Source organism: Ochotona curzoniae, unplaced genomic scaffold (genome assembly GCF_017591425.1).
Source record: "Ochotona curzoniae isolate NIBS_2020 unplaced genomic scaffold, NIBS_Ocur_1.0 patch58, whole genome shotgun sequence".
In the NCBI taxonomy this organism is placed as follows: Eukaryota; Metazoa; Chordata; class Mammalia; order Lagomorpha; family Ochotonidae; genus Ochotona; species Ochotona curzoniae.
In genome coordinates, this window is record NW_024467037.1 from 881,025 (window position 1) to 907,186 (window position 26,162).

The following is a 26,162-nucleotide window of genomic DNA, read 5'->3' on the forward strand; positions in this document are numbered from 1 at the left end:
TCTGTGTGAAAGTGCTTCAGCTTTGATAGATGAGTTATTTTTTTTAACATAATATCTTATTATTATATAATAATCTGCTTGCTTCCAATAGATGAGGCAAGTAGATAGTTAGGTTTATATGTAAATTCTAAAAGTTTTAAATTGTGAAATATGCATCACATAAAATTGATCACTGTAGCCTTTTTGTTTGCTGGTGCACTTGTTATTGAGGTAAAATTCATATAGCATGAAATATAGCCATTTTAGACTTGTGGTATTTAGTGCCTTCACCATTTGGTGCAATTAGAGTCTCAGTCTAGTCCTCCGCAGTGTTTGTCATCTCTGAACAAAAGCCTTCACTGGTTAAGCAGTTCCATCCCATGCCATCCCTAGATGTCACTCTGATGCCTGCATGGTCTCCATGGATTGACCTAGTCTGAATATTTCATACCAATGGAATCATGTGACATGAGCTTTCGTGTCTAGCATCGTGTTTGAGCATAGGGCAGTTGGACTGTTTGTAGTAGGAGTTTTTCTTCTCTCAAAGTCAGTTGATGCAATTTGCCAGCCTAGGAAAAGAAGTTTCTCTACTGGTAGTAGTACTTGTAACACTTTTAAAAAGAAGTATTTATTTGAAAGAGTTATAGGCAGGGAGAGGCAGACAGAGAAAGAGGTCTTCTGTCTGCTGGTTTACTTCCCAAAGTGGACTGGCCAGGGCTGCACCAGGCTGAAGTTAGGATCCAGGAGCTTTATCCAAGTCTTCAACAGGTACTTAAACCCACACATTTGGGGCCATGTCCTCTACTGCTTTCCTAGCACATCAGTAGGGAGTTGGCTCAGAAGTGAAACAACCAGGACTCAACCCTGCACCATAGGCCCTTTAATCAACATTTTTGAAAAGATTTATTTATTTTTATTGGAAAGGCAGACATACAGAGAGAAGGAGAGACAGAGGAAGATCTTCTGTCTGATGGTTCACTCCCCAAGTGGCTGCAACGACTGGAGTTGAACCAATCCAAAGCCAGGAGCCAGGAGCTTCTTCTGGGTCTCCTACACAGGTGCAGGGTCCCAAAGCTTTGGGCCATCCTTGACTGCTTTTCCAGGCCACAGACAGAGAGCTGGATGGGAAGTGGGGCTGCTGGGATTAGAACCAGCGCCCAAATGGGATTCTGGTGCATTCAAGGTGAAGACGTTAGCTGTTAGCCCACTGTGCTGGGCCCTAATCAACATTTTCTAACACTCTCGCCCTTAAGCTCTTTTAAACAATTTTCTTACTTTCTGTACTGTTAATTTTTCCAAAAGTTTATATTTTTAATTTATTGGAAGGCAGCATGTCAGAAAGGGACAGAGACAGACACACCCAGCTGCTAGCTTACTCACCAAATGTCTGCTGCAGCCATGACTGGACCACGCTGGAGGTGGGAGCCTGGAATTCCATTCATATTTTCCCTGTGAATGGCACCGACCCAGATACTTCTCATCCTCAGCTGAGCTGGATGAGAAGCAGAGACAAGTTTCAATTCGAGGCATTTTGGGAGAAGATGAAGGCCTCTCAGGAGGTGGCTTAGCCCTCCATGACCCAGAGCTTGCTTGCCCTTACTGTTCATTTCTGAAGATGTTATTGGGAAACCTGAAGTAAAGATTAGGGGAAAATTTCCATTAAATATCTGACAGATCTGATAACATTTTCTTAAACTATAGCCATTGCTTGCGTGGCTGTGTTTTTAAAATTTCCCTTTGCACTAACCTCATTACTAAACCAGCACCTCTCTGGTTGCTGCGATTATCACCTTAACCTGCTTTCTCTTTATCCTTGTGTAGCTCACAAATGTTGACATCACAGAAGCCAAGAACTCATTGGGGAGATACAAAAAAATATTTGCTCCAGGTACTTGTCTGAAAAGTCTGAAAAAGCACTTTATATTTTAACACTAATGTTCCTGTGTTTTCTTTTTTGCTGTAGGTATTGCACATCTATTACAAATTTCCTGGTTATGGGAGGATTCTCGCTTCTTGCCAAACCTGCCATGTAAGCAAGCACATACTTTCCCATTACTATTCAGCATCCAAGGATCATATGTTATGGGGTTTTGTGTTTGGGGGTTCTCAGGGAAAGCCTTGGCTTGGTCATTTTGCCAAAGCCCTTCTAAAAGATAACTGATTATCCACAGAAGTAGCATAATACCTAAACGCATTAAACTAAAAGGCATAAGATCTGGATCCCTCCTTAGTACCACCTCTTGTTATCCCAGAGACTGGGTAACCCTCCCCAAGTCAATAAACCCAACTCTTCATGTGAAAATCAGCACCATTCTCTCCCCTTTGATGGAAAATAACTAATGGATGTGGTGACTTACAGAAAATAGGATAAGGAGGAGGTAGACAAGCATTATATGTGTTATTCAGTGACATTTGCAAAGCTTGGAGGAAGCCAAGTTTAATTACAGGAGGATGCAAAACTAGGTGGAGACACAAGGCAGTCTAAGTGGGGAGTTTCCGGGCTTCTTTATGACTCTGGCAGTCATTGGCCCTGGCCTTCTGCTGCTGTGTTGCTTACCTGCCTCCAGTGTTGCAGAGCTCAGGGTGATCTTGGTCTCTGCTAAATCTGCTAAAGGAGCTGAGATAAGTGAAAGCTTCTTGCCCACAGTCCCATGCTCACAGCCTAGGCATGCAGCAGACGACCAAGGTGCACTCTGGGCTGGGCAGCAGATGCTAGGACAGAGAATTTGGGCAGCATTTTCTAAGTGGGGGTTAATGAATCCCTGTCTCTTCCCTAATTGGAGACAGAAATGCCATCCTTTCTCTGTGTCTGTCCACAGTCAGTGTTCCTGAGTTTCAGACCTCCAGAGCCCAGGGGTGAGTTCTGTGCACTCATTGGGTCTTAGGTGACGGTCAGGTTCCCATCCCTCGGTTAGCTTAGCACTTGGATCGTTGTACAGGCTGTTTTCTCTTCTCAACTCTGGTAAAATATACATGACATAGTATTTACCCATTCATAAGCGTACAGTTCAGTGGTGTCAAATATGTTCACAATGTTATGTATTCACCACTGTTCCTCCCCAGAACTTTGTACCCCAAAATTATGTACCCATTAAACAGTAACCTGTCCACTCTCCTGCAGCCTCTGGCAACTGCTAGTCTACCTTGTGTTTCTGGGATTTCGCTTGTTCTAGATACTTTATGCGAGTGAAATTGCATTTATCCTTCTGTCTGGCTAACGGTCCTGAAGCATAATGTTTTCAAGATCCATGAATTTTGCAACGTATATCGAATTGCACTCCGTTTTGCAACTAAATAATATTTCACATTTGATTCATCCATGAATCTGTTGTAGCATACTTAGGTTCTTTTTTTTTTTTTCCTGCCTATAATGCACTAATTCTTATTTTAAAAACTTGAGGAACAATATGAAGTAGCCATGTAAGGAAAGACCGTGAAAAACTCAAAAGGCAGACAAGCTTGTCCCCTGGTGAGATTCCCTGGGAGTCCACCTGGGTTCTTCTAAAGGATGTAAGTCTGTAACAAGAGGCCAGAGCATGAGCAAGTCCTGGAAAGTAATGGAATTCGTGCGAATGGAACCATTTCTGCACTGGCCTTCAAAGTCTGGTGGGAGGGAGTGTGACTTCATCCCGTCCTACCCCTGTCTCCGCAGCAGGTCAAAGCAGAATGCTCCCGGAGGACTGTGGGAGTGTCCTCAGCTGACCCCTGCTGCAGAGCACGGAGAGGAAGTAGGAATACCAACAGAGCTGGGTGGTTTAATTGTTGCTCATGAAGTGACAAAAAAGGATTCTGTCCCAACAGCTCTTAACTGTTGTATAAGCAATTTAAGTGTTTTGGCCTGGTGAGCATAGACTCAATCGATGACAAATTTTAATAATGAATTTATGTAACAACATAAGTTTACAAACTAAATTGAAATCTTTACCTATAATTTTATTTCCTTTTTCCTGTGAATAGTATTACTGGTTCTTATAGCTTCAAATTTTTCTTCTATAGTAATTTTTTTGTACATTTTTAAACATTTATTTTTATTGGAATTTATGTTATGTGATAAACAATTGGCAGAAAACGGAAGAAATTAGAAGTGTTCTAATATCCATGCCAATGCTGTTGGAACAAGAACTTGGCTTTTCCTGCTGTATTTCTGTTTGGCACAGTGGGTTATGGCATTAATCTTATCCATTTACTGCCATGACTTTTGGCTCTGAAATTAACATGAAATAATGTCAGTTGAGCTCTGATTGTTCTTTGACATTGTGGGATGCATGATTCATTTACTAGAACAAAGGATACAAGCATGTACATAGCCATTTTAATTAGAGTTCCTGTTGCTACCATTTGCTGTTTATACTTCCTCCCTGTTTTATGGATAGGAAAATTTGTAAAATTAAATCTTTCTTGTTTCACTATATGTCATTATGTTCCTAGCACCTAAATATACATATTCTGAAACATGTCCTACTTAGTGAAATTTTCTATTAGATTACCTTGCATATTACCACTACCAAAATGATTAACCAAATCTGTTTTTCTTTACTTCCAGTGATTTCCTAAATAAAAACCAAGAGCTATTACAAGATTTATCTGAAGTAAATGATGAAAACATTCAGTTGATGGAAATATTGAATACTCTGTTTTTTGTGCCAATCAGACGACTTCATAATTATGCAAAAGTTTTACTAAAGCTTGCCACTTGTTTTGAAGTGGTAAGTTGCCCATTTCTACCCCCTTTGGATACTTGAAAGGTCGAGGACCATTTGGTTTATACCCCTCTAGTGCCTGGAACTCTAGTTAATATTTAATGTTTAACTAATTCAGTGTTTTTTTAATCAGGGAAATGACAGCAAAGTATGATTATAGGAGAATCTAGTTTGTTTGTTTTTGTACTGTGGGTTCAGTTTCCTTTGGGGATTTTATCAAGATTAAGTATTATTTGACTGAACTGTGTCAAAGGTTAAAACCTTGTTTTTAGTACTAGTCCCAATGGCTGTCAGACTGTATTGGGTACAGAGTATGAGATCTGCTCAGTGTGATGGCACAGCTCTGTGAGGTGGAAGAGTGACTTCCTGTCTGGGTGCATGCTATGCTTGGGCTACAGTTTTGGGGTCACCTTAGAGATGCTATGAGAAATTAGTGGTAACAGAACTTTCTCCAACATTACCTAGTTCATTTTCTGTGTAAGAAGAGTTAATGGAGTCTAGCATAATTAGTGCCACTCTAAGATATGAGTGTATAATAAGGCTGGTCATGAGACAATCACTTCAGAAGTTGTAGTGAGGTAAGTGGTATCTGTTTGTCCTGAGAAGGATTCTAGAGAAACCATGATAACTCCAAGGTCTCTTAGGTTTTGGATCTTCTTAATCTTGGAACCTATCCTAATATACACAGATCTCTGTCCCTAGAGTAACCTGGAATTGACAGGCTTTCTCTGTTTGATTCTGCTGTGATCTTTGTAGGTCTTTCATCTAGTCTGCTTTCAGACTTCACCCTGATTGATCCAGCGTTAGCTGTACCCAGATTCACACCTTAAAAATCTCTACTGGATTAGCTTGGGATTGTTCAAGGAGTCTGATAGTTCCTGTTCCCAGTCTGAAGGGCCTAGCTCTATGGGTTAATTGCAACTCTTTAGTCTGACTTCAAGGTTGTATATAGTATGATACCTTCTCTTGTTTCTAGCCTTTTCTTTTGCCCTGCCTATAAGGCCTTAGTAGTTCATATTCCCTGGATATAGCTCTCACAATGGAAACTTCAAGGCCTGAGGCAAAAGGCATCTTCCCGTGAAAGTGGAGCTCTCTCTGATTGCACTGCTTCTGCTTCTTCCTGCCATCTTTCAAGCATGATTTACTCTTCTCCTGTGCCTGGCTGACAAATTCTATCTCCACTACTCATCTCTGTTAATAGTTCTGATCCTTATCATAGTATTGAAATCCTGTGTATGAACACACATTGTTTATGTTTCTTTACTGTAATGTGTAATGTAGTACATCCAAGGTACAGCTAAAATGTATGCATTTGTGTACATATGTATATACCATATGTACATATGTATATAAATTTGAACTGCATATGAAAAAATGTTTATTGAATATATTTCATATGCTTGTTTCTGTTCTAAGCATGTTCTATATATTCATTGAATCCCCAACTCAACCCTGAGAAATGGGTGGTATTATTATCCCCTTTTACATGCAGAACTGAAGTATACTTAAGAACTGCCAAACTGGGATTCATATTCAGGTTCTCTGGCTCCAGAATCCATTTCCTTAACTGCTTGACAATATTGTTGCTTCCACTATGTAACCTAGTAATGAAACCACTGTGTTATTCTGATATGTTGTGTGTTTTTCTCTCTTCTCTGCCTGGTTCTGTAAGCTCCCAGAAGACATAAAATGTGATGCTTTTGATCTTGTAACTATTCAGGATATCTTAAATAAATGGAAAAGATGTGAACAACTCTAAGCATTGTAGAACGTGTTTAGTCGTGAATGGGAGGGCTTGTCCTTTCGTCTTATCTCCTGTGCTCATCAGCCCTGTGCTGGTAGCTCATTCTCAAGTTGGATTTGCACATTCCTCAGGGTGCCAAAGATCCTTTCAGAGTTCAGAGCACCGAAATTATTCTCCTGTGGTGCTAAGACATTGCCTTTTCCTGCTTGTTGTCATCTGCACAGGTGGGGCAGAAGTAAGGGTGGTAACACTGCTGGCTCCCTCACAGGGATCTTAGCTCTGGCACCAGACTCAAATGCTTGCCTTTGTGCTCTTCACCAACACAAGCTCGTGTTAAAGACAAAAAATGTGTCTCTCAAAAATGTTCATGATGAAGCAGTAAAAGATACTGATTTTAATTATTAGTAGCTCCGCCACTGAGTAGACCTCTGTAACATTCTGTGTGGTGATGGGAAGCATGCACAAAGCAGTTCTAAAGTGTGAGGATTTCGCATGAGAAAGGAGGACTGCGGTTGTCTTAGCCAAGAACTGTTTCTTCTTTGTAGGCTTAAGAGAGAAAACAGACAGATACACTGTGGTTGTTTACATTTGGGCATTGGCAGATATTTTTTCAACAAGGAGTAAATAAACATGTCATCTGAAGTAGATTGTATCAGTCAGGTTTTTTTGTTGTTGTTGCTATTAGGAAATGTGTGAAATACACTCATAAAGCAAAGGGGGATTATTTCAGTTGATGGTTTTGAAGGCTCACAGCCCAAATTTGGACAGGCCTCCTAAGTTCCTCATCTGGTAGCAGTGTTCTTGCTGGCAGAGGTCCAAGGCAGCCCAGGGCATCCTGTAGCAAAAGCAAGTGTCAGTCCATGTCTGTGTTCTCTTGTTACGTCACCAGATGGGGGCTCCACCAAAATGGCCTCATTTAATCCAGTCACTTCTCCAGGGCCCCACTTTCAGATACCGTGATTATATCCTTTCCACTCTTTTGTACTGTTAACATGAGGCGCTGAGGACCACATTTTAGTGCATGGGCCTTTGTGGGACGTTGGACACCCACAGTGTTACCCAAATCCTAGCAGGGAATAACTGATGGACACTATTTGTTACAATGACAAAATCTATACCTTGAGCAAAAATGAGTGTTAAAACCTGCCTCGCTGTGAATCTGACAATTCTTAGGATTGCTTTTGATAAAATAGGTAGTACTAATGACATGTGATTTTTTTTTTTTTTAAAGATTTATTTGTTTTTTGGAAAGTCAGATATACAAAGAGGAGGAGAGACAGAGAGGAAGATCTTCCATCCGATGGTTCACTCCCCAAGTGAACGCAACGGCCGATGCAATGCCAATCCGAAGCCAGGATCCAGGAACCTCTTCTGGGTCTCCCACACAGGTGCAGGGTCCCAAACCTTTGGGCTGTCCTCGACTGCTTTCCCAGGCCACAAGTAGGGAGCTGGATGGGAAGTGGAGCTGCCGGGATTAGAACCAGCACCCATATGGGATCCCCGGGCGTTCAAAGTGAGGACTTTTGCCGCTAGACCATGCCACCGGGCCCGATTTTTTTTTTTAATGTATAATTTTTTGAGAGGCAGATGCACAGATAAAGGGAGAGAGCCTTAGCCTCCTGGTTTAATGCCTGAATACCTATGATGGCTCTGGCCAAAACTGGGAGCTGGGAACTCAATTCCAGGTCTCCCACATGAGTGACAGGAACCCTTTACTTGAACCGTTATCGCTGCCTCCCAGGATTTGCATTAGGCAGATGCTGGAGTCAGAGCTGGCTGTGGTATCTGTCCTAGGCACTTCAGATGGCGTGATGTGATGTTTTGATGTGTAAAAAAAAAAAGGCACCAACATTTAGTTGAGTCAAGCGCGTTCAAGATGGTATGGCTGTAGACATAAGCACCAACATTTAGAACATCTGCTTAGTTCAGTCAGCCAATGTCTTCCAAATATGGAGTCTACATTGTTACAAAATCATGTATGGTAAAAGATCTGTTCAATGTGCAGAGGAAACCAGTGGGTTTTAGTAAGAACAGAAAACAACAAGTGTAAGGCTGTGGTTTCAGATTTCTCACTGTAGCTACCTTTTGGAAAACTTCTGTTTAACGAGGGAGTATTTTGAAAAGTTTGTGGAAAAATAGTGCATTTAAAAATAAGTTTATTTTAGTGCTCGCTTCAGCAGCACATATACTAAAAAAAATAAGTCTATTTTAGTGCATAAATTTGAAATTGATGGATTTTTTTCATAACACATTTCCATGAAACTTTTTGTAGACAGTTATTCTAATTAAGTGGCATTTCATAACTCATGAAATGCAGATTTGCTAGTTTTAAAATTTTTATCGTTATTGTTGTTAAGGCAGAGAAGCAAAGAAAACTAGAAGCAAAAAAATAAATGTGCTGATTTATTTCCAAACATTTATAACAGATAGAGGCCAGGAGCCCAGAACTCAGTGTGGGTCTCTCATTTGGATGGTGCGAATACGAACACTTGAGCCTCCATCTGCTGTCTCCCAGGGCGCTCAGTAGTAGCAGAAACTGGCTTGGAAGCAGAGGAGCTGGAACTCAGAAAAGCAGGCAAACAGATACGCAGGCATCTCAAGCAGTAACTCCACTGCTATGCCCAACACCCATTCTTGCTGCCCTCTTTTAAGCCAGGTTTGGAAAAAGATTTGAAGAAAATGTGGGCCTGTACTCCTTTTTTTTTTTTTCATTGAATTATTTTGGTTTGGAAAATATGGTTTTAACTGAACGTTACTTTGACTAGTAAAGGTTTTGAAATGTTTTCCTGTTTCCTGATGTGATAAATATCAGTAAATATAATGCACACAAGCCAGATCAAGGGATCCTGAGGCCAAAGCAGAGCTTTGAGAGCACCCTTCCTGCATGCTAGGTGGCTCTGCTTCCCAATCCCCACAATGTTGTCTGCCTCCCCAAACCCTCCCTGGGTTCTTTCCCTACATGTGCCTGTGAGTAGGCGAGTTTCTCTGAAACAAATCTTCCCTTTTCCTAGGCCCTTTTAGTGTAGCTCTTCCATTCTGGGCTGAGTTTTCTCTGTACCTTTCCTACCGTGTAGGAAAGCTCACACTGAGCCTAGCAGATGCCAGACAATGGTTTTATGTTCTTTTTTTTTCTTTTCCTCCCCTCAATTATTGGCCCTCCAGACATCTCCAGAATATCAGAAACTGCAGGACTCCAGTTCTTGTTATGAGTCTCTTGCTCTCCATCTCGGCAGGAGAAGGAAGGAAGCAGAATACACGCTGGGCTTCTGGAAGACCTTCCCGGGAAAGATGACGGTAAGCCCTGGGGCAGGGGAGGGGCCGTTGGCAGCCTAGTACCAAATCACTTTGTACCGTTAACTTGTGTGATCTGGTTCCTGTGGCATAAAGGAAAGTGTTCAGCTCCAGCTTGCCTCTGGGGTATGGCTTTTAATTTTTGGTTTATGAATGCATGTCAGCCAGGTGATAAGATCCCTGCTGCGGGCCTTCATTTTTGCCGTGGTTTTCTCTGTTCCTCATTTTTTATCTCATAATAATGCTTAACAGTTCCTCTCCCAGCATGTCAAAGGACCACAGCAGTGGTACTGTAAATATATCTTTATCTTTCCCATTTCCAGGGATGCTCTCTGAAGGCCCGGTCACTTTCCTCACTTAATTTGTTCCTACCTTGAGCTCTAATTTGGTGAAGTGTTTGGATCCATCTCAATTTAGCACCAAATTCCTGTGAATGTGATTCATGGCTATTTCATCTTCTGTTTGCGTGTGAAGATTGTTTTTGATTGTTGCTCAGAGACATTATTTTTCACCGTAGGATTCCTTGAGGAAGCCAGAGCGACGGCTGCTGTGTGAGAGCAGTAACCGAGCCCTGTCTCTGCAACACGCAGGAAGGTTTTCTGTGAATTGGTTCATTCTCTTCAATGATGCCCTGGTGCATGCCCAGGTGGGCTGGATGCCTGTCCCTAAAGGAGGCCTTGGGAGGGGAAACAGGAGTACACTGCCTGTCTTTGCACTGTCAACTCATGTGATTGTGCCGAAACTATGGCATGAGAGAAAGTGTTCAACTGCAGCTTGCATCTGTGGTGTGGACTTTAGTTTCTGCCTCTTGAATGTGTGTTAGCCATGTGCTATGGTCCCTGCAGCAGACATGGCAAGGCCCTCAGGGTTAGGGGAACCATGTGGCTGAGATGGCAGTACCCTCATGAGCTTAAACGTCGCTAGGAGGTTATGAGGCAGAGACTGCAGGGACCCCGTGGGCTAATGATCTAAGGGGGGATGCCGGCATAGACCCTGAGGTGTACTTGAGGCTTGGCAGACATGCCTCTGTGTTCTCTCTTCCAGTTCTCCACGCACCATGTTTTCCCTCTGGCCACACTGTGGGTGGAGCCACTTTCTGAAGAAGCTGGTGGTGTGTAAGTGTATTCCCTCTCCCTGCCCCAAGCCTCAGTTCCCTCCATCCTTCTCCCGGGTTGCTTTTTCAAAAATAGGAGGGCTTGGGAAGTTTGCCTCTGCGTTCTGCATATTGAGGCTCACCTTCTAACGCAATCCATAGTAAAATGGCCTGTTGGGAAGACTGACAGATTATGGTAGGGTCTAGAATATATCTGTCTGCCACTTGCAGCCCCAATGTTCAACATAGAACAGGGAAATTTAATACCTTTTCCCCTGTTGTGAAACCCAAATCCTGGCATGTATCTCTTAAATGAGTTGTGACCAATTGTCATATCTATGTTTATCTTTGTGAATGTTTAGGAATGGCATAAAGATAACTACACCTGAAGAACAGTTCACTCTCATTTCATCAACACCCCAGGAAAAGGTTGGTCCATTGTGGTATTTTTGTTTGTTCTTTGGTTTTGCTATTTCTGCCTTTTTTTATTAGTAAAAAAAAGTAAAAGTAGTTATTGTTGGCTTATAGTTTTGATATAGTTTCATTAAATCAAGACTTTAGTATTTTTTAAAAATATGGCTTGGTTTTACCATTTGACAGTGTATGCCAGTCCAGTGTTAAATAATAATAAACATTAATAAGAATAACTAATAAGCAAAACATTAGGAGACAGAAAAATTGTTCACCCCAGGGAAAGCTGGGATGTAAGCCCTGCCTGATGAATCACTGCCGTTTAGACAAAGTGGCTGCGGGCGATCAGCCAAGCTGTGGACCAGGCCTTGAGGGGGACATCTGATCTTCCGCCTTATGGAGGGGGCAGTGGTGTTCAGTGGCAAGAACCGCCCATTTCACGTAGTGCCAAGTACACGTTCTACAAGGACCCTCGCCTGAAGGATGCCACTTATAATGGACGTTGGCTTTCGGGGAAACCTCATGGCAGGTAAAAATGTTTAAGGTCCCCACCAGGGATGAGGCTGGCAGTTGATACGGAAGAGTGTCAGTTGTCTGAGACTTTCATTGACTTCATCTCTTCTTTGCTCATGCACTACAGAGGTGTCTTGAAGTGGCCTGATGGAAAGATCTATACTGGCATGTTCAGGAATGGCTTGGAAGATGGGTAAGAGAATTGTATAAAATGTATGAGACTACGTTGGAGTTTGGTGTCAAATCACATTGGTTTATGTTCAGAGCTCTTTTCCAGACAAATGTAGGTTTTGATTTTGTTTGTTGAGAAATGCATCTAGTGCATTTGGACTTCTACTGCAGTTGTGTGAGCAGGAGAAAACTGGAGACTAGGGTGCAACTACTGATTTGCCACAGTGAGTTATTCACTCTGATTACTATTGGACGCCAAACTCACATAGCCTTCCAGCTGTTGCAGTGGACTGCTTTTACTTGTTTACTTATTTTTAAGGATTTATTTATTTATTTGAAAGAGTAATGAGATGAGGAGAGATATCAATTGATTTTACTAGTGTTCACTCCCCAAGGGCTGGACCAGGTCATGCCAAGCCAAAGCCAGGAACCAGGAGCTTTCTCCAGGTTTCCCGTGTGTGGCAGGGGCTCAGCTCTCTGGTCATTTTCTGTTGCTTTCCCAGGCTCATTATCAGGGAGCTGTATTGGAAGTGGAGCAGCTGGGCCTCCAGAGCTCATATGATATGCTGACATTACAGGCCTTAGCCTAATGTGCTGTACCAGCCTGGGACTGCTTTCTAAAGTCTGCTTATCAGTCGTGAGGCCCTGGACGCTATTATGAGGAGGCTTTTGAGACAATGTTGCTCCCTTTACTGAAAACACTTAGAGAAATTCTCCTTTCAGTAGTTTAAGATTATCCAGAATTTCTAGGATATGTTAAAGGGGAAACCCTCTTAATGATCTGTTATCCCAGTGGGTGTTTTGATGACATTATTTTGAGTAAGCTAACCCTATTTACTGATGCTAAAGATAATCAAATGAGAAACTTGTGTGATGAATATTTTGTGTCATGTAAAAATTTTTATTTTGCATATACTGTATAATTGTATACTTGTAATATATTTATATACTTGTAATATATTAGTATCCATGTTGTTTGTAAACAATGTATTTGTATACATTGTGTAGTAATATATTGTATAAACTGAATAGGTGATTTTGTGTGCATATGTGATAATGTATGTTTCTTGGATGTCTTTTAATCTGTTTTTAGAATTTTAGATAATCTTACTTTAACCTCTTTCAGATAAGGGATCTGGATACCTAGAGTTATCCAAAGTGATGCATCTCATTAGTAACAGAGATAGGCCCAGGACATAGGCCTTCTGTTTTCACTGGACATGAGATAAACATCTAATCTCTCAGCATTTGGGTTGATGTTGTGTGTGCCTGAGACTGGCCAGCCAGCTTAGGTAGTTAGGTACAGTTAAAATCAAGACTCTTTGCCCTCTGCCCTCCCTCTTAAAATGCTTGCTGATCTATGCATACAGAAGATTAAGGTGTCATAAATGCAGCTCCTGGTGATTTTTTTGCTTTTCTTGGTAGGTATGGTGAGTACAAAATACCACACAAGGCTCTGAACAAAGAAGACCATTATGTGGGTTATTGGAAAGAAGGAAAAATGTGTGGTCAAGGAGTCTACAGGTAATAACAACTGAAAGCTTGCTAAACTGGTGCTACTTTTTCTTGTTTAATACCACCTAAAAATATCTGTAAGTTTTTATTTATTTGAGAAGGCATAGAGAGAGAGAGAGAGATCTTCCACCTGCTGGTTCACTCCTCGAAACAGCCCAAAGCTAGGCACTCGGAACTCTGCATCTCTCATGTTGGTAGTGGGGACCCAAGTACCTGAGCCACCATCTACTGTGTCCAGGGTACATATTGACAGAAAGGTGGGATGGAGCTAGGACTTGAACCAAAACACTCTGACATAGGATACAGGCTTCCTAAGAGATATCTTAGTCACTAGGCCAGTGGCTGTGCCTTGTGTTGCTTTCTTGAAGAACCCGTGTGCCTAAATGTCTGTAGAGTCAGAATTTCCAAGGAGTAAATTTTATTACTTTTCTAATGTCTGAAATTCTGAATAAGGTCTTTACTTAAAGACCAACTTCTCATGTATCACATGGTAAGAATACGAGGTTACTAAATTTAGTTCTTGTTACTTATATATACCATGACTTTTATGAGTGTCCTGCATGTCCTGTGTGTAACATTTTTGTTTTTACTATTCAACTCTAATTTGGACAACACTTTTAATTCTTCATTCTCATTAATAACTTATTATTATGTTTTCCCATAAGAGATGAAACATGCTTTTTTGGTCCATGTTAATGTGAAATACCACCTGTGATGTCTTTACCTGACCCTCAGTAATTGAAAAGAGAGATTTTAAAAAAAAATTTGTTTATTTTTATTGCAAAGTCCCTTGAAATAGATAAATATAGTTGCCCTTGAGACTTGAGTATTGTTTCAGATTTCCTAAACCATGTGGAACTGAGCACAAAATTTGATATGCGTGTGATCCTTATCCATTCTTTGCAACCACAGTTATGCCTCTGGTGAAGTGTTTGAAGGCTGTTTTCAAGATAATATGCGTCATGGTCATGGTCTCCTACGAAGTGGAAAATTGACTTCCTCTTCTCCTAGTATGTTCATTGGCCAGTGGGTGATGGATAAGAAAGCCGGATATGGTGTCTTTGATGATATCACCAGGTATAGCATTCTGTTTCTAATCTCAGTTTCTTGTGACAGAGGATAATATTCTTAAACATGATAATTATTTGAAGACCGGACAACTTAATTTGACAGTATTAGAAAAAAATTTCATAAGGAACAAAGTTGTTAGATATCTTTCCATCCGTTTTCTTGTGGAGCCAGCATTACATTATTTCTTTATGAAATCTGCATTCAAAATTAGCCTCGGAACCATTTTCCTTCAAATATCAAACACTTAAAGCTTTATTGTCTCAGTGAAGGTGCTAAATCTTTATTATATAAAGACATACCTGTAATACACTTACTGGAAGATGAGAATGGAAGGTACGTAGGAACCAATGTGTTTATGCCAGCAACCCAGATAGCAAGACTAGTTATCTACACCTTGGGAGGAATGTAGTTCCTTCATGTTTCTGAACACCACAGTTTTCATAATGTGGAATTTAAGAAAATGTTTGATGTTGCTACTAAATTCTATGATTACTTTACAAGTTATTTTTACCTATCTTATCCTCTTAGTGGAGATTAGTAAGATTTTTCTGGGCTTAAATAGGTGAAAAATAAGCCTTCTCTTATGACAAGCCCCATTCCTTTTTCTCTTTTATGTAGCAAAACTTGACAGTAATTTTTCATTTTTCTTTTTTTTATTGCAAGGCAAGAAAGATGAGAGTGCTCTCATCCGCTGATTCGTTACTCAGTTTCCTCGGGCCAGAAACTCCATGTGGGTCTCCCACATGGGTAGCAGAGACCCAACTTCTTGAACCATCACCTGTTACTTCCCTGGGTTGCATTAGCAGGAAGCTAGCAGCGTAGAGCTAGAGCTGATATGGAATGAGGGTGCTCGAAGCACCTCTATGCCAAACACCCACCCATAATTTAGGCAAATTTGGGGGTAAGAATAAAATTGTACGCAGATTTATTCTGCCTGTTAAATTGCTATTGAAATTATTTAGAGTTGAGTTCTTGGCATTTGAAAAAAGTCTGTACTTTAAGGTTGTTATGGAAATATTTACTGCACTAAATTCTGGAGAGATCATTACTCTGAGGAATAATCTTTTGCTGTCATATTGTCCTGTGGCTGAAGAGCTAGAGTGAACTGTTTTAGCCAGAAAAATGGAGCCAGTTTCAGCCTTGAGCTGATGCCTGGGCACTCCAGGTAGTAATTGTTGTTTCCCCTCTTAGTTTTTCTTTTCATTTCTGTGCAGGGGGGAGAAGTATATGGGAATGTGGCAAGATGATGTCTGTCAAGGGAATGGTGTGGTGGTTACCCAGTTTGGACTATACTATGAAGGCAACTTCCATCTTAATAAGATGATGGTGAGTGGAGTGTCTGCGGGCGGTTATTCCCGACTTTGGGAAGCTCATGTGTCCTTAACTTCTGAAATAAATGTTTATTAACATTCTACCTTCTTACTTATTTGTTTCCTTCTAAGATTGCATGCAGCTTCAGGAATTTCTGTTTTGTTTTGTATCACAGGGAAATGGGGTCTTACTTTCTGAAGATGATACCATCTATGAGGGAGAATTCTCTGATGATTGGACTCTCAATGGAAAGGTTGGAAACCAGCTTTCTTCCTTGTCTCCTCTACTTTAGTCCTTGGTTTGTTGTTAGTTTGTTTGTTCGTTTGTTTGTTCGTTTGTTTGTTTTTACTTTATAAAAGCTTATTTAGATACCATAAAAATTCACCAGTTTAATGTGTCCATTTCAGTGATTTTCAATAAATGTGTAGAGTTTTACAACCAGCACTTTAATCCAGTTATAGAATATTTCTATCCCCGGGAAGAGTTCTCCTACCCACTCACAGTTACTCTTGCGACCACTTATGGACTGTCCCACCCTTTGGAAATACCTCGCCTGGACCTTTCATGGAGATGGAAGCGGCCCTGTGGTCTCTTCCGTGGGGCTGCTTACACCTGGCCCTTTCACTGCAGGGTGACATGTCCTCACTGCATGACCGGGGAAGGGGTTCCCCCTCCTTAGCTTTTTGAGAGTTTGGGAGCCTTGTTGTTTCTTCTAGGAATGTTTGTGAGAACTCACCAGGCCCCTGAGAATTACTTTGGGAGAAGATTTTAAATTCCTAGTTCCATTTATTTGGATTTTCCACTTCTTCTTGAATCAGTTTTGGTAATATATGATTCCTAACAATTTCTTCTGTTTTATTTAAAATTACACGATTTGTTGGCATAAAATTGTTTTCTTCGTATTTGCTTCTTAGTGCTACTTTAACAAAATACCAAAGCCAGGAAATTTATTTCCTCTTGTGGAGCTGGGAAGTCAGAGATTGAGGCACTGCATTCAGTGTCTTAATCATCTGTGATTGAGTCACTTTCCTCAAAAGCCCCACCTCTTAATACCAACACAATAGGTTGCAACATGAACTTGGGAGAGGACCCACATTCAAGTCATAACACCTTCTAACCTTTGCTGTGTGGATGGCAACAATATCTTATTTCACTCTTGGTTTTGTAAATGTACAGCTTCTCTTGGAAAAAAAAAAGTTTTGCTCTGTCTCATTAAAAATCTGTCAGTTTTGTATGTCTTTTCTTTTTTGAAATTTTAAAAATTATTTTCTATAGTATGGTTTTGTAGATATAGGGAGTTTCCCCTCCCTTTTCTTTTCCTCCTCTCCCATTCTCCAAAACCCCCATATTATTACAGTAGTATCTCAGCAAAAGTCACAGTCCAACATTCTGCCAAGTGTATTATGGCATTATAGGTATAGGCAAAGGTAGAAAATCTAGTATCAAATTGTAAAGGTATATCCAACGACACGTCTTTTGGAATCATTTTTTTTTTTCTCTCAAAATTTTGTTTCTGTCTTACTGATTTCTGCTCTAATTGTAGTGTAATATTTCTTCTTTGGCTTGTATTTAGTTTGTTCTTTTCCTAGCTTCATATGGTAGTTTTTCTAATATATTTTTTTTAATTTTATGCATGAATTTTTTTCATACATTCTTTTTGGGACATGCATGTACACATGTTTTTTGTCTGCTTTTTAAAGGAAATAGCAAGTTCAAAAGGAAACATTAACAATATATTTTCTCTGAGTTTTTCGTTTGAAAAAAAAGCTCAAACTCTGTATTTTTTTTTTTATTTCCAACTTTACCCAGGGAACCCTGACCATGCCACATGGAGATTACATTGAAGGTTATTTTAATGGAGAATGGGGATCTGGGATCAAAATCACTGGAACCTATTTCAAACCTAGTCTTTATGAGAGTGATAAAGACAGACCACAAGTATTGTGAGTAATAGACACTAATTCTGGATGAATTATTGGATGTTTTGAGTTGTGTTGATTTTATCATGTCTAGTTAATATTTTAAAAGCAAAGTTATGTTTTTAAGGCATGTGTGTGTGTGTGTGTGTGTTTTAGCAAGGTGTAACCTCCTTGAATTGTCAGCTGACACTGCTGAGAAGAGCTAAATCTATCATCATGCTTAAATTATAGATCTTAGAGCCCGGATGTTTGAAATAAAAGCTCTGTGTGTGAGGGTAATCCTGTGTTAAAGGTGCAGGTGACCAAGCCAAATGAAAGCATTCTTCAGTAGAATCTCTACATTCTTGGTTTTGAAAAGTAGAGGTCAAACCTAGATACCCAAGCATACCAGGTGGAATTGTGCAGTCTGCATAAATGGGAGGAAAAGACAGCGTTTGAGTGTGTTACGCTTGTCCCCGTTTTGTCCTGCCATTTTCCCTTTCAGATGACAGTTGTAGCCTTGTTTTCATATTTTAGTGGCATTTCAGGTTCTGTGTTCTTTGATATATTTTCTGCACCATGTTTGTTCTTATTTTTAGAACCCAATAGGTAATGCATGTCACAGTTCCTATTAGGAGATGTACAAAGTACAGAAAGTTCTGCTTTAACAGCAATTAATTTTACAAAATCAATTCTATGGAAATATAGAAAGCAGAGGAGTCAATTCCAGTGTACTTCATACTTAAAACAATCCAATACATGTTAGAATCCAGTCATCGTTAGTGTGCCAAAAACCATTCTTTGAAATTTGCACTTGTTTTAAAAATAGAATTGCTATCAGTCTAGGCGATTCTGGTCACAGAAATATCTTCAGTTATATATTAGAAAGTTTCTGTTCTTCAGAGTGACTTTTCCCAAAAGTTAATTAATGAAAAGTTAAATGATCTATTAGCAGGAAACTGGGCAACCTGGCAGTGCAGGCTGATGAGAAGTGGAAAGCAGTGTTTAATGAATGTTGGCACCAGCTGGGCTGTGAGAGTCCTGGACAAGGGGAGGTTTGGAAAGCATGGGAAAACATTGCTGTGGCCTTGACCACCAGTCGGCGTCAACATCGAGACAGGTGAGTGAAGGCCTGCCTGGCCCAGCACGTGTTAAGGAGATGAAACAAACAATCAGTGAGTCATCAAGGCTCACTATGTTTAACTTAAACATATGTTTTAATGTCAGCATTAATGATGTTCTGCTGCTGCTGGACCAGGTGGAATAAAACACACTTCCTTTGTCTTCTATTGAGCTCAGCGATTAAACCTGAACAGAACACATGATCAGCTATTCGTAAACTCTCAAAATTGCTAGTAGGTGGATTGAAGAACACCTGAATGTAAAATATCACCAAACCAATGTGGTTTTTGCTCTAATATTCTTCGTACTAATTCACTGTAGTTCGAAGCCTGAAAGAAACCACTGTGACAGGCGACAGAATTCTGGAAGAAACCCTCCTGTGATTCTGGCTCAAAGAGTGAGACAAGAACTCCTAAAACTGAGAGCTGAGAATAGAATATCCACTTGATTTTTCTTCTCTGCCTTCTCCCCTCTTCCTGCATGCCCTTACTTACAGGTACTTCTGTGATGGCTGTGGCTAGAGCAGCCATGAACTGGAAGCTTGCGAGAGCCAAAACTTTAAAGGGAGTGGCGTCTCTTTTCCCCTTGACTGGATGCTCAAGTGCAAGAGGCTGAGCCACTGCTTTTTTGGCCATAATGTCCTTTCCTATCCCTTGGCCCTAATGTGGGTGGTTTCTGGCTGACAGACCTAAAAGAGGCATTTGAGAATGTGGAAGATAATGGAGACAGAGAGGCTCTGGGAGGATATTTCTGGGCTCACTCCAGCATGCTTAGTAGTTAAAACTATTTGGGGTACCTATACTCACATTACAGTACCTGGGTTGGATTCCTGGTCCTGGCTTATGACTCCAGCTTCCTGCTAATATGAACCCAGAGAAGTAATGGTAATGGCTCAAATACTGTGCTTCCTGCCATCCATATAGAAACCTCATTTGTTTCCGGCGCCAAGCTTTACCCCCTAGCCTTCCCCTTTCTTGCTGTTGCAGGTTTTTCGGGGAGTGGGAGTCAGCAAGTGGGAGTTCTGTCTCTGTTTTTCTGCCTCTCAAATAAGTAAAATAAATTTTAGAAAGAACACAGCTGAGAAGGAAAGCAGATGTTCACCATAAATCACATTGTTTATGCCATCTATAAGCAACAAAGCATCCTTATCAGTTAGGGGATGTTTCCTATCAGCATAGGGAGCTTTCAGCAAGCTTAGTTCCCAGGCACCAGCCAAGGGTCAGCTTTCAGAGTAATGTCTGCCGAAGATAACAACTCAGACCTGCTATGTCACTGGTTTGCATAGGAAGCATATAAGACCAGAAGTCGCATAATATTTAATATGTTCAAGATATCAGTGAAAATTACTCAGCAAACAAAGAGCCTTGAAAAACCCCATTTGGAGGAACACAGTCAACAGACATCAATGGTGAAATGCCAGAGATGCTCATAGGAGCTATCAAAATGCTCAGATCAGCAATCTCAAATGCCCTTGTAACAGATGCTAAACTGACAGAAATAGAAGATATAAGGAAGAGTCAAATTGAAATTTAAGAGTTGAAAATAACAGGAATAATGCTTTCTATGAACTTAACAGCAGGTAGATAGCAATGGGAAGTCGGTGAACTTCAAAATATGTCAATAGAAGTTATCAGTCTAAACAACAGAAAGGAAAAGCATGAAAAAAAGGAATACAACCTAAAGAACTTGTAGATCTGTGTTTGTATCGTAAGACTTACAGAAAAAGAGGAAAAAGTATGTAGGGTGGAACATTTTTTTAAGAAATCGTGGTTGACATGAAATTATAAGGTTTAAGAATCTGAGCGTGAGGCCCAGCTCCATGGTGTAGTAGACCAAGCCTCTTCCTATGATGCCAGCATCTCACATGGGCACCAGTTTGTATCCTGGCTGATCCACTTTAAATCCAGCTTCTTGTCATGGCCTGGGACAGCAGTGGAAGAAAGCTCAAGTCCTTGGTGCCTGCACACACATGGGAGACCTGGACGAGGTTCCTGGCATCAGATCACTTCAGCTCTGACCACCTGCAGTCATTTGGGGAGTGAACCAGTGGATGGAAATTCACTCCCTCTCTGTCCCCTCCTCTTTTTAACTCTGCCTTTTCAATAAAATAAATTTAATAAAAAAGAAAAAAAGCTGAGCAAACCCCATCCTGGGAAAGAGAAATGGAGTTACTTGTGTGTATCTGCACTACATTGAAATTCAATGGTACATCCTGAAAGAAGCTGAAAAACAGTGATGCAAGGCGTGGGAGAGTTACTTTCATCACCGCATATTTCCCACAAGAAACCTTGCAGGCCAGGTGGAAGTGGCACAGCATTTTTAAATGGCAAAAGAAACATTGCAGTTGTAATTTTCTCTCTTTCTTATTTTCTCCTTCTCACCAACTTTCCTTTTTTCTTTTCTTTTCTTTTTTTTTTCTGTCATCTGTCTTTCCCCAGATTTCCTTTTTCTTGGAGCTGCCATAAGCATTGCTTAACGTTTACACCCTAAAGATCTTACTACTCCTTGAAGGCAAATTTCTTAACTAAAACTTTAAAGATAATTCTAGATAATGGTCTATTTGAGTTATGTCTTTATTGTTAAGATAGCTGAGGGCTTACTTCGATCTTATGTGTAACTGCATACCTTTGCTTTTCAAATCAGTTCTGTGCTGGCTTTCATTCACATATATCAGTGACTTTCCAGTACTCAGGAATTGAGGAAAGAAAAACTCAGCAGTTAGGAGTTTCTTCAGACTATAAGTATTTATTCTAAACATTTAATCAGTGTTCTCATTTCCTGAATGTTATCAGATTTTTTGAATAAATTCCTAATTTTGGAATAATTTTGATATACTAAAGCCTCATACAATTGCATAGAAACTGTAGAATTGGGGAAATATTTTAGGAACTTTAAATGCCTCACAGTCAAGTATGACAAACAGTTGTTATTCTGCTCAAGAGAGATTAGTCTAGATTCCATCCAATCAAATACACCAAGTAAACCATAATGTCCCTTTACTAATTCTGTTTGTTTTTAAAAACTAAATATGAAAAGAGGTGTTTTCCCCCTATATTTGAGATAAATATGAATAGATAATAGTATTCACTCATGAAATCCATGATTGTTACTTCTGTTCGTTCTTTCCATGGACAAAGTGAACTCTTCCAGATTCAGTTAGAGTCTGCTGGATGTGGTGCTCATGATCAGTGCACTCTGGTAGCTCGTGAGCGTAGGCCTTAACACTTTAGCCCTTGGTTAACTATTGTAGGATATTTCTAAGAAGTGAGAATGAACAGACTTTTATATGAACTGTGTTGCTACCACAAACACCTCATTTTTTTTTAACCCAACATAGTAGTAATGGTTACATACTGTTTTACACTTCCAATCAGTTGTTGTGTAAAGTTAACAAAAATTTCTGCTGCTCAATGTTACTGGTGTGTGTTTATCTTCATCTCTTGGTCCAAAGCTTCACTTCACCTATGGTGGAGTGTCCTCGTCAAGTCCTTGCTTCCTGAGCTCATTTTCCTTTCTTCCCATGCCCTTTGATGTGTTCTTCTTGTCCTTTCATTCTCTAGTCACCAGTTTCTTCTTCAAGCCGTTCTTACAGTACTTTCTAGCACTGTGATTTAGATTGACACGTAAACTGGGCACCTCACAGCAAGTCTGTTACCATGTATGAGCTTATCTGGGCCCATTCTGTGCCAGGTGCCACACTCCATCCTTGGCTGGTGACTGTGTCGTGTATGTATTTGTAATTACCTTGCTTTCTTGAAGTAAAGAATGTAACAGGCTTCCTCTTCCTTTTTGTAGTCCTGAAATACTAAGTCGCTCACAGACGCAGACACTAGAGAGTTTGGAATTCATTCCACAGCATGTTGGCGCCTTCTCCGTGGAGAAATATGAGGACATCAAGAAATATTTAATCAAGGTAAGCCAATAAAGGTACATTGGTCTTTTGAATCAGTAAGGCGACTGTCCCAGTAGATCACTCAGGTCAACCTGGAACTGAATGTTTCCCTTCGCTTTGTTGTTGATGATGGTGTTGTTGTTAATCCTCTTACAAGATCACAGTTCTGGATGAAGATTGTTCCATTGTAGGATGGAACTTTGGAAGTTTCATAGGGTCAAGAGGTTTTTGAGAGTTAAGATCAGTTTAAAATGGATTTTTGTTAGGAATATTAGCAAATTGGAGATTGTAAAATTAAAGCAGGCTGCCCTTACCCCTTGAAAATACCATTTGCTTTGTTAACCCTGTAAGATGAACTACAATGGGAAATACGACTTACATTGATGGTGCAGGGGTAGGGGGTGCGCAGGAAGGAGTATTGGGAGAAGTCAAGGAAGCAGAAGTGCTTCCTTCACATTCTGTATGATTTTTGTGAACTTTAAGGCAGATGATAATGTTTCTTTGAATGGTGTCTCATTGCAGTGCTTCTTGCAGCTGTGTTCCTAAATTGTTAAAATAATTCTTTAAGAATATGAGGAACTCCAACTCCATTTGATTTAAGTAGACTACACATTCTCAGCAACATTAAACAACTATATTTGAATTTTCCTGATCTGAAACATTGACTCCTGAAATTTTGAAAAATGTATATCGTTCATGAAATCATTAGTCACAAATCAACTGGCTGTGTCTGCTGCTAAGGCACATGGACTGACTTCCTTGCCTCCCCCTGCTCAGGCCTGTGACACTCCTCTGCACCCCCTGGGCAGGCTCGTGGAGACCCTGGTCGCCGTGTACAGAATGACCTACGTGGGTGTGGGAGCCAACCGCCGGTTATTGCAAGAGGCTGTGAAAGAGATCAAGTCCTACCTTAAGCGAATTTTCCAGCTGGTGAGGTAAGAGATCTCTTCCTCAGCATCCACAAGCCGTGGACCACTGCTTATGCAAATGCTTGGCTGTCGTCACTCAGAAACTAGACTGAAACTTTGTGAGTAATTATAAGTGTTCCTCTTCATCACAGAAAATGTTCATGCAGAAAATGATTTTCTGTCACTGATCCTTGGACATTAATGAAAATATGTCTCCAATTTATACTTTTGTCCTAAACTTTAAAAAGCTGAACCTTAGTTACTGTTTGATTTTTCCTTCTGTAACTTTCTTACTGATTAAGTGTAACAGAGGTTAAAGTGTTGAATTCTGGGCCCAATTGTTGCTGATGTAGCAGGCTAAGCCTCCACCTATGGCCACAGCATTCCATATGATACCAGTTCGAGTCCTAGGAGGCTCTGCTTCCAATCCAGCTTTCTGCTTATGGCCTACGAGAGCAGCAGAGGATGGTTTGAGTCCAGATTACCCACATGGGAAACCTGAAGGGAGGAGGTTCCTGGCTCTTGGCTTTGGACTAGCCCAGCTCCAGCAGTTGCAATCATTTGCGAAACGAATCAGTGGTTGGAAGATTCTCTCTCTTCTGTCTCTCCTTCTCTCTGCATAAATAGATCTTTTTTTTTTAAAAAAAAAGTTTCTTTATAATTTTGGTATGAAATATATAATTTTTTTTTTTTAGTTTAATCTGTAGGTTAAAATCATATCTCTGAAACGTAACAGCAGAGTACACAATGTTCAATGCAAGGTGTTACGCTTGAGTTTTAAAGTCATGTCCTTTGACGACAGTATCATACATATGTGTTCAATAAAGACAACACGTTCATGTGCTAGTCACCATTCTAGCCCTACAGGGGTTTATCTAGTAACAAAACCTCATCTCTCCCCAGAAAAAACAAAACACCAAACAGCCTGTGCTTTCACGGGGTGTGCATTCCAGTGAGGGAAAGAGCAAACAGATAGAATGTATGCTAGATGGTGATAGTGTGACAGGATGGAGCTGCAGGTAAGATGCTATTGCTTTAGAAGGTCAGGGAAACCTGACCAGTAAGGGGCTGTCAGAGCAGAGACTTTGAAGAGGGCAGCTAAAGGAATTAGCTAGCATCTTGGGGAAGGGACAGTTCCAAGTAGCTGGCACATTTGAGTTGGTTTGATCTTGCTGCAAGATCTCTTACTGGGTTTAAGCCAACATGCCATATTGAGCTGGTTATAGATTTGTCCCAAAAATATCCTTACATTTTCAGTTTCAGAATTGATAAACACATTTGGAATGGCTTTGGGGTTTGAGGGAGAAGTGGAAAGGTCACTGGGCTGGGCATGTTTCAGCTCTGACATTAGATGTGTATAATGAACATGAATGTCCTGACCTCTTTGTTATCCCAACCGTTAGGGCAGAGGGAGTGTAAGGTGTGCAAAAATAGAGAAGATGCAAGGCACATTTAAAGGGTTAAAATTTAAGTGTAAATCTACACATTTGTAATAACCCAACAGCATATATGAAGTCAGAGTAAAATCTACAGTAAAAATGCAAGACTAGGGGGAAAGAAGCTCTCAACACTTTAGCCCTGGGCATTTAAACACAACACATTAACACTGGACATTCAAAGAGCTCATTTTCAGCAACTTAGGCCTGTGTAGAAATTTTAAATTTTACTTTGTTTGAGTATTCTGCAACTTAATATCGGACATTTAGGTAGTTTGCCTATCTTCTGAGAGTAATGGCCTCTGCTCACAGGTAATGCAGATTGACCTGAAGTGAGTGTTTCCAGTAAGAAATACATGTAAATAGAGATCAGAGGTTTCCATTCTTAGTATAGCTTGAAGGAAAGAGATTGCAACACATGGATCATTGAGTAATATTATCTATTTGCTACATTGTTAATTCTATCCTGTAAGAAGGATAAGAGTCTCAGGAAACTAAAACACTGTTTGGTATAGTTTTCTCGTATTGATCCTTAAATGAGTTAACTCATGAGAATGGGTTTTTATTCTTGCTGCAGCCACTGCAGGGGCATGTTGGGTCTAATTCTATTTTTCTATGATTCCGCAGGTTCTTATTCCCTGAGCTGCCTGAAGAGGGCAGCACAATTCCTCTCTCAGCCCCTCTGCCTACTGAACGGAAATCCTTCTGCACCGGGAGATCAGACTCCAGACCTGAGTCACCAGAGCCAGGGTGAGTGGAGTTTTGGGGAGCAGAGAGGGAGGTGAAGGAGGAGGGTGAGAATAGGAGCATCTCATCCCAGGTCCCATGGAGAAGTTGTTTTCTCTAGCTCTCAGTGTGTTTATTTCCAAAGAGGCTCAGTTAGAACAGGTGACCCATGCTAGCCAAACCCGCAGGGAAGAGGTCTGGGTCAAGCAGCTGCCAAGCAGACAGCATGCTGCTGACCTGGAAGAGCCGCCGGGAGGTGAATACGAAGTGGGTCTTAGATGTCGAATGGATGAAAAGGCTTCACAGTTGGCTGAAGGGAAAACCCCAGAGTCATGCTTCCTCTGTAGGCAGAGTGTCATTTCCCACCCCACCCTGCATCTC

At 40.6% G+C, this 26,162-nt stretch overlaps 1 protein-coding gene across 2 annotated transcripts in view; it reads left to right on the plus strand.

The window, feature by feature from the left end:
- The window catches only part of LOC121168103 (alsin-like), a 72,292-nt gene that overhangs the window by 40,063 nt on the left and 6,067 nt on the right, over positions 1-26,162 (plus strand). For both annotated transcript variants that reach the window (XM_040997882.1, XM_040997881.1), the window contains 17 exons: positions 1,943-2,008; positions 4,523-4,685; positions 9,586-9,717; positions 10,232-10,360; positions 10,759-10,829; positions 11,170-11,236; positions 11,545-11,747; positions 11,859-11,924; positions 13,328-13,426; positions 14,330-14,494; positions 15,703-15,814; positions 15,975-16,052; positions 17,609-17,742; positions 18,650-18,817; positions 22,615-22,732; positions 23,489-23,646; positions 25,683-25,805. In XM_040997882.1, the coding sequence (XP_040853816.1) occupies positions 1,943-2,008; positions 4,523-4,685; positions 9,586-9,717; positions 10,232-10,360; positions 10,759-10,829; positions 11,170-11,236; positions 11,545-11,747; positions 11,859-11,924; positions 13,328-13,426; positions 14,330-14,494; positions 15,703-15,814; positions 15,975-16,052; positions 17,609-17,742; positions 18,650-18,817; positions 22,615-22,732; positions 23,489-23,646; positions 25,683-25,805 (2,052 nt within the window). The remainder of the gene's footprint in view (positions 1-1,942; positions 2,009-4,522; positions 4,686-9,585; positions 9,718-10,231; positions 10,361-10,758; positions 10,830-11,169; positions 11,237-11,544; positions 11,748-11,858; positions 11,925-13,327; positions 13,427-14,329; positions 14,495-15,702; positions 15,815-15,974; positions 16,053-17,608; positions 17,743-18,649; positions 18,818-22,614; positions 22,733-23,488; positions 23,647-25,682; positions 25,806-26,162) is intronic.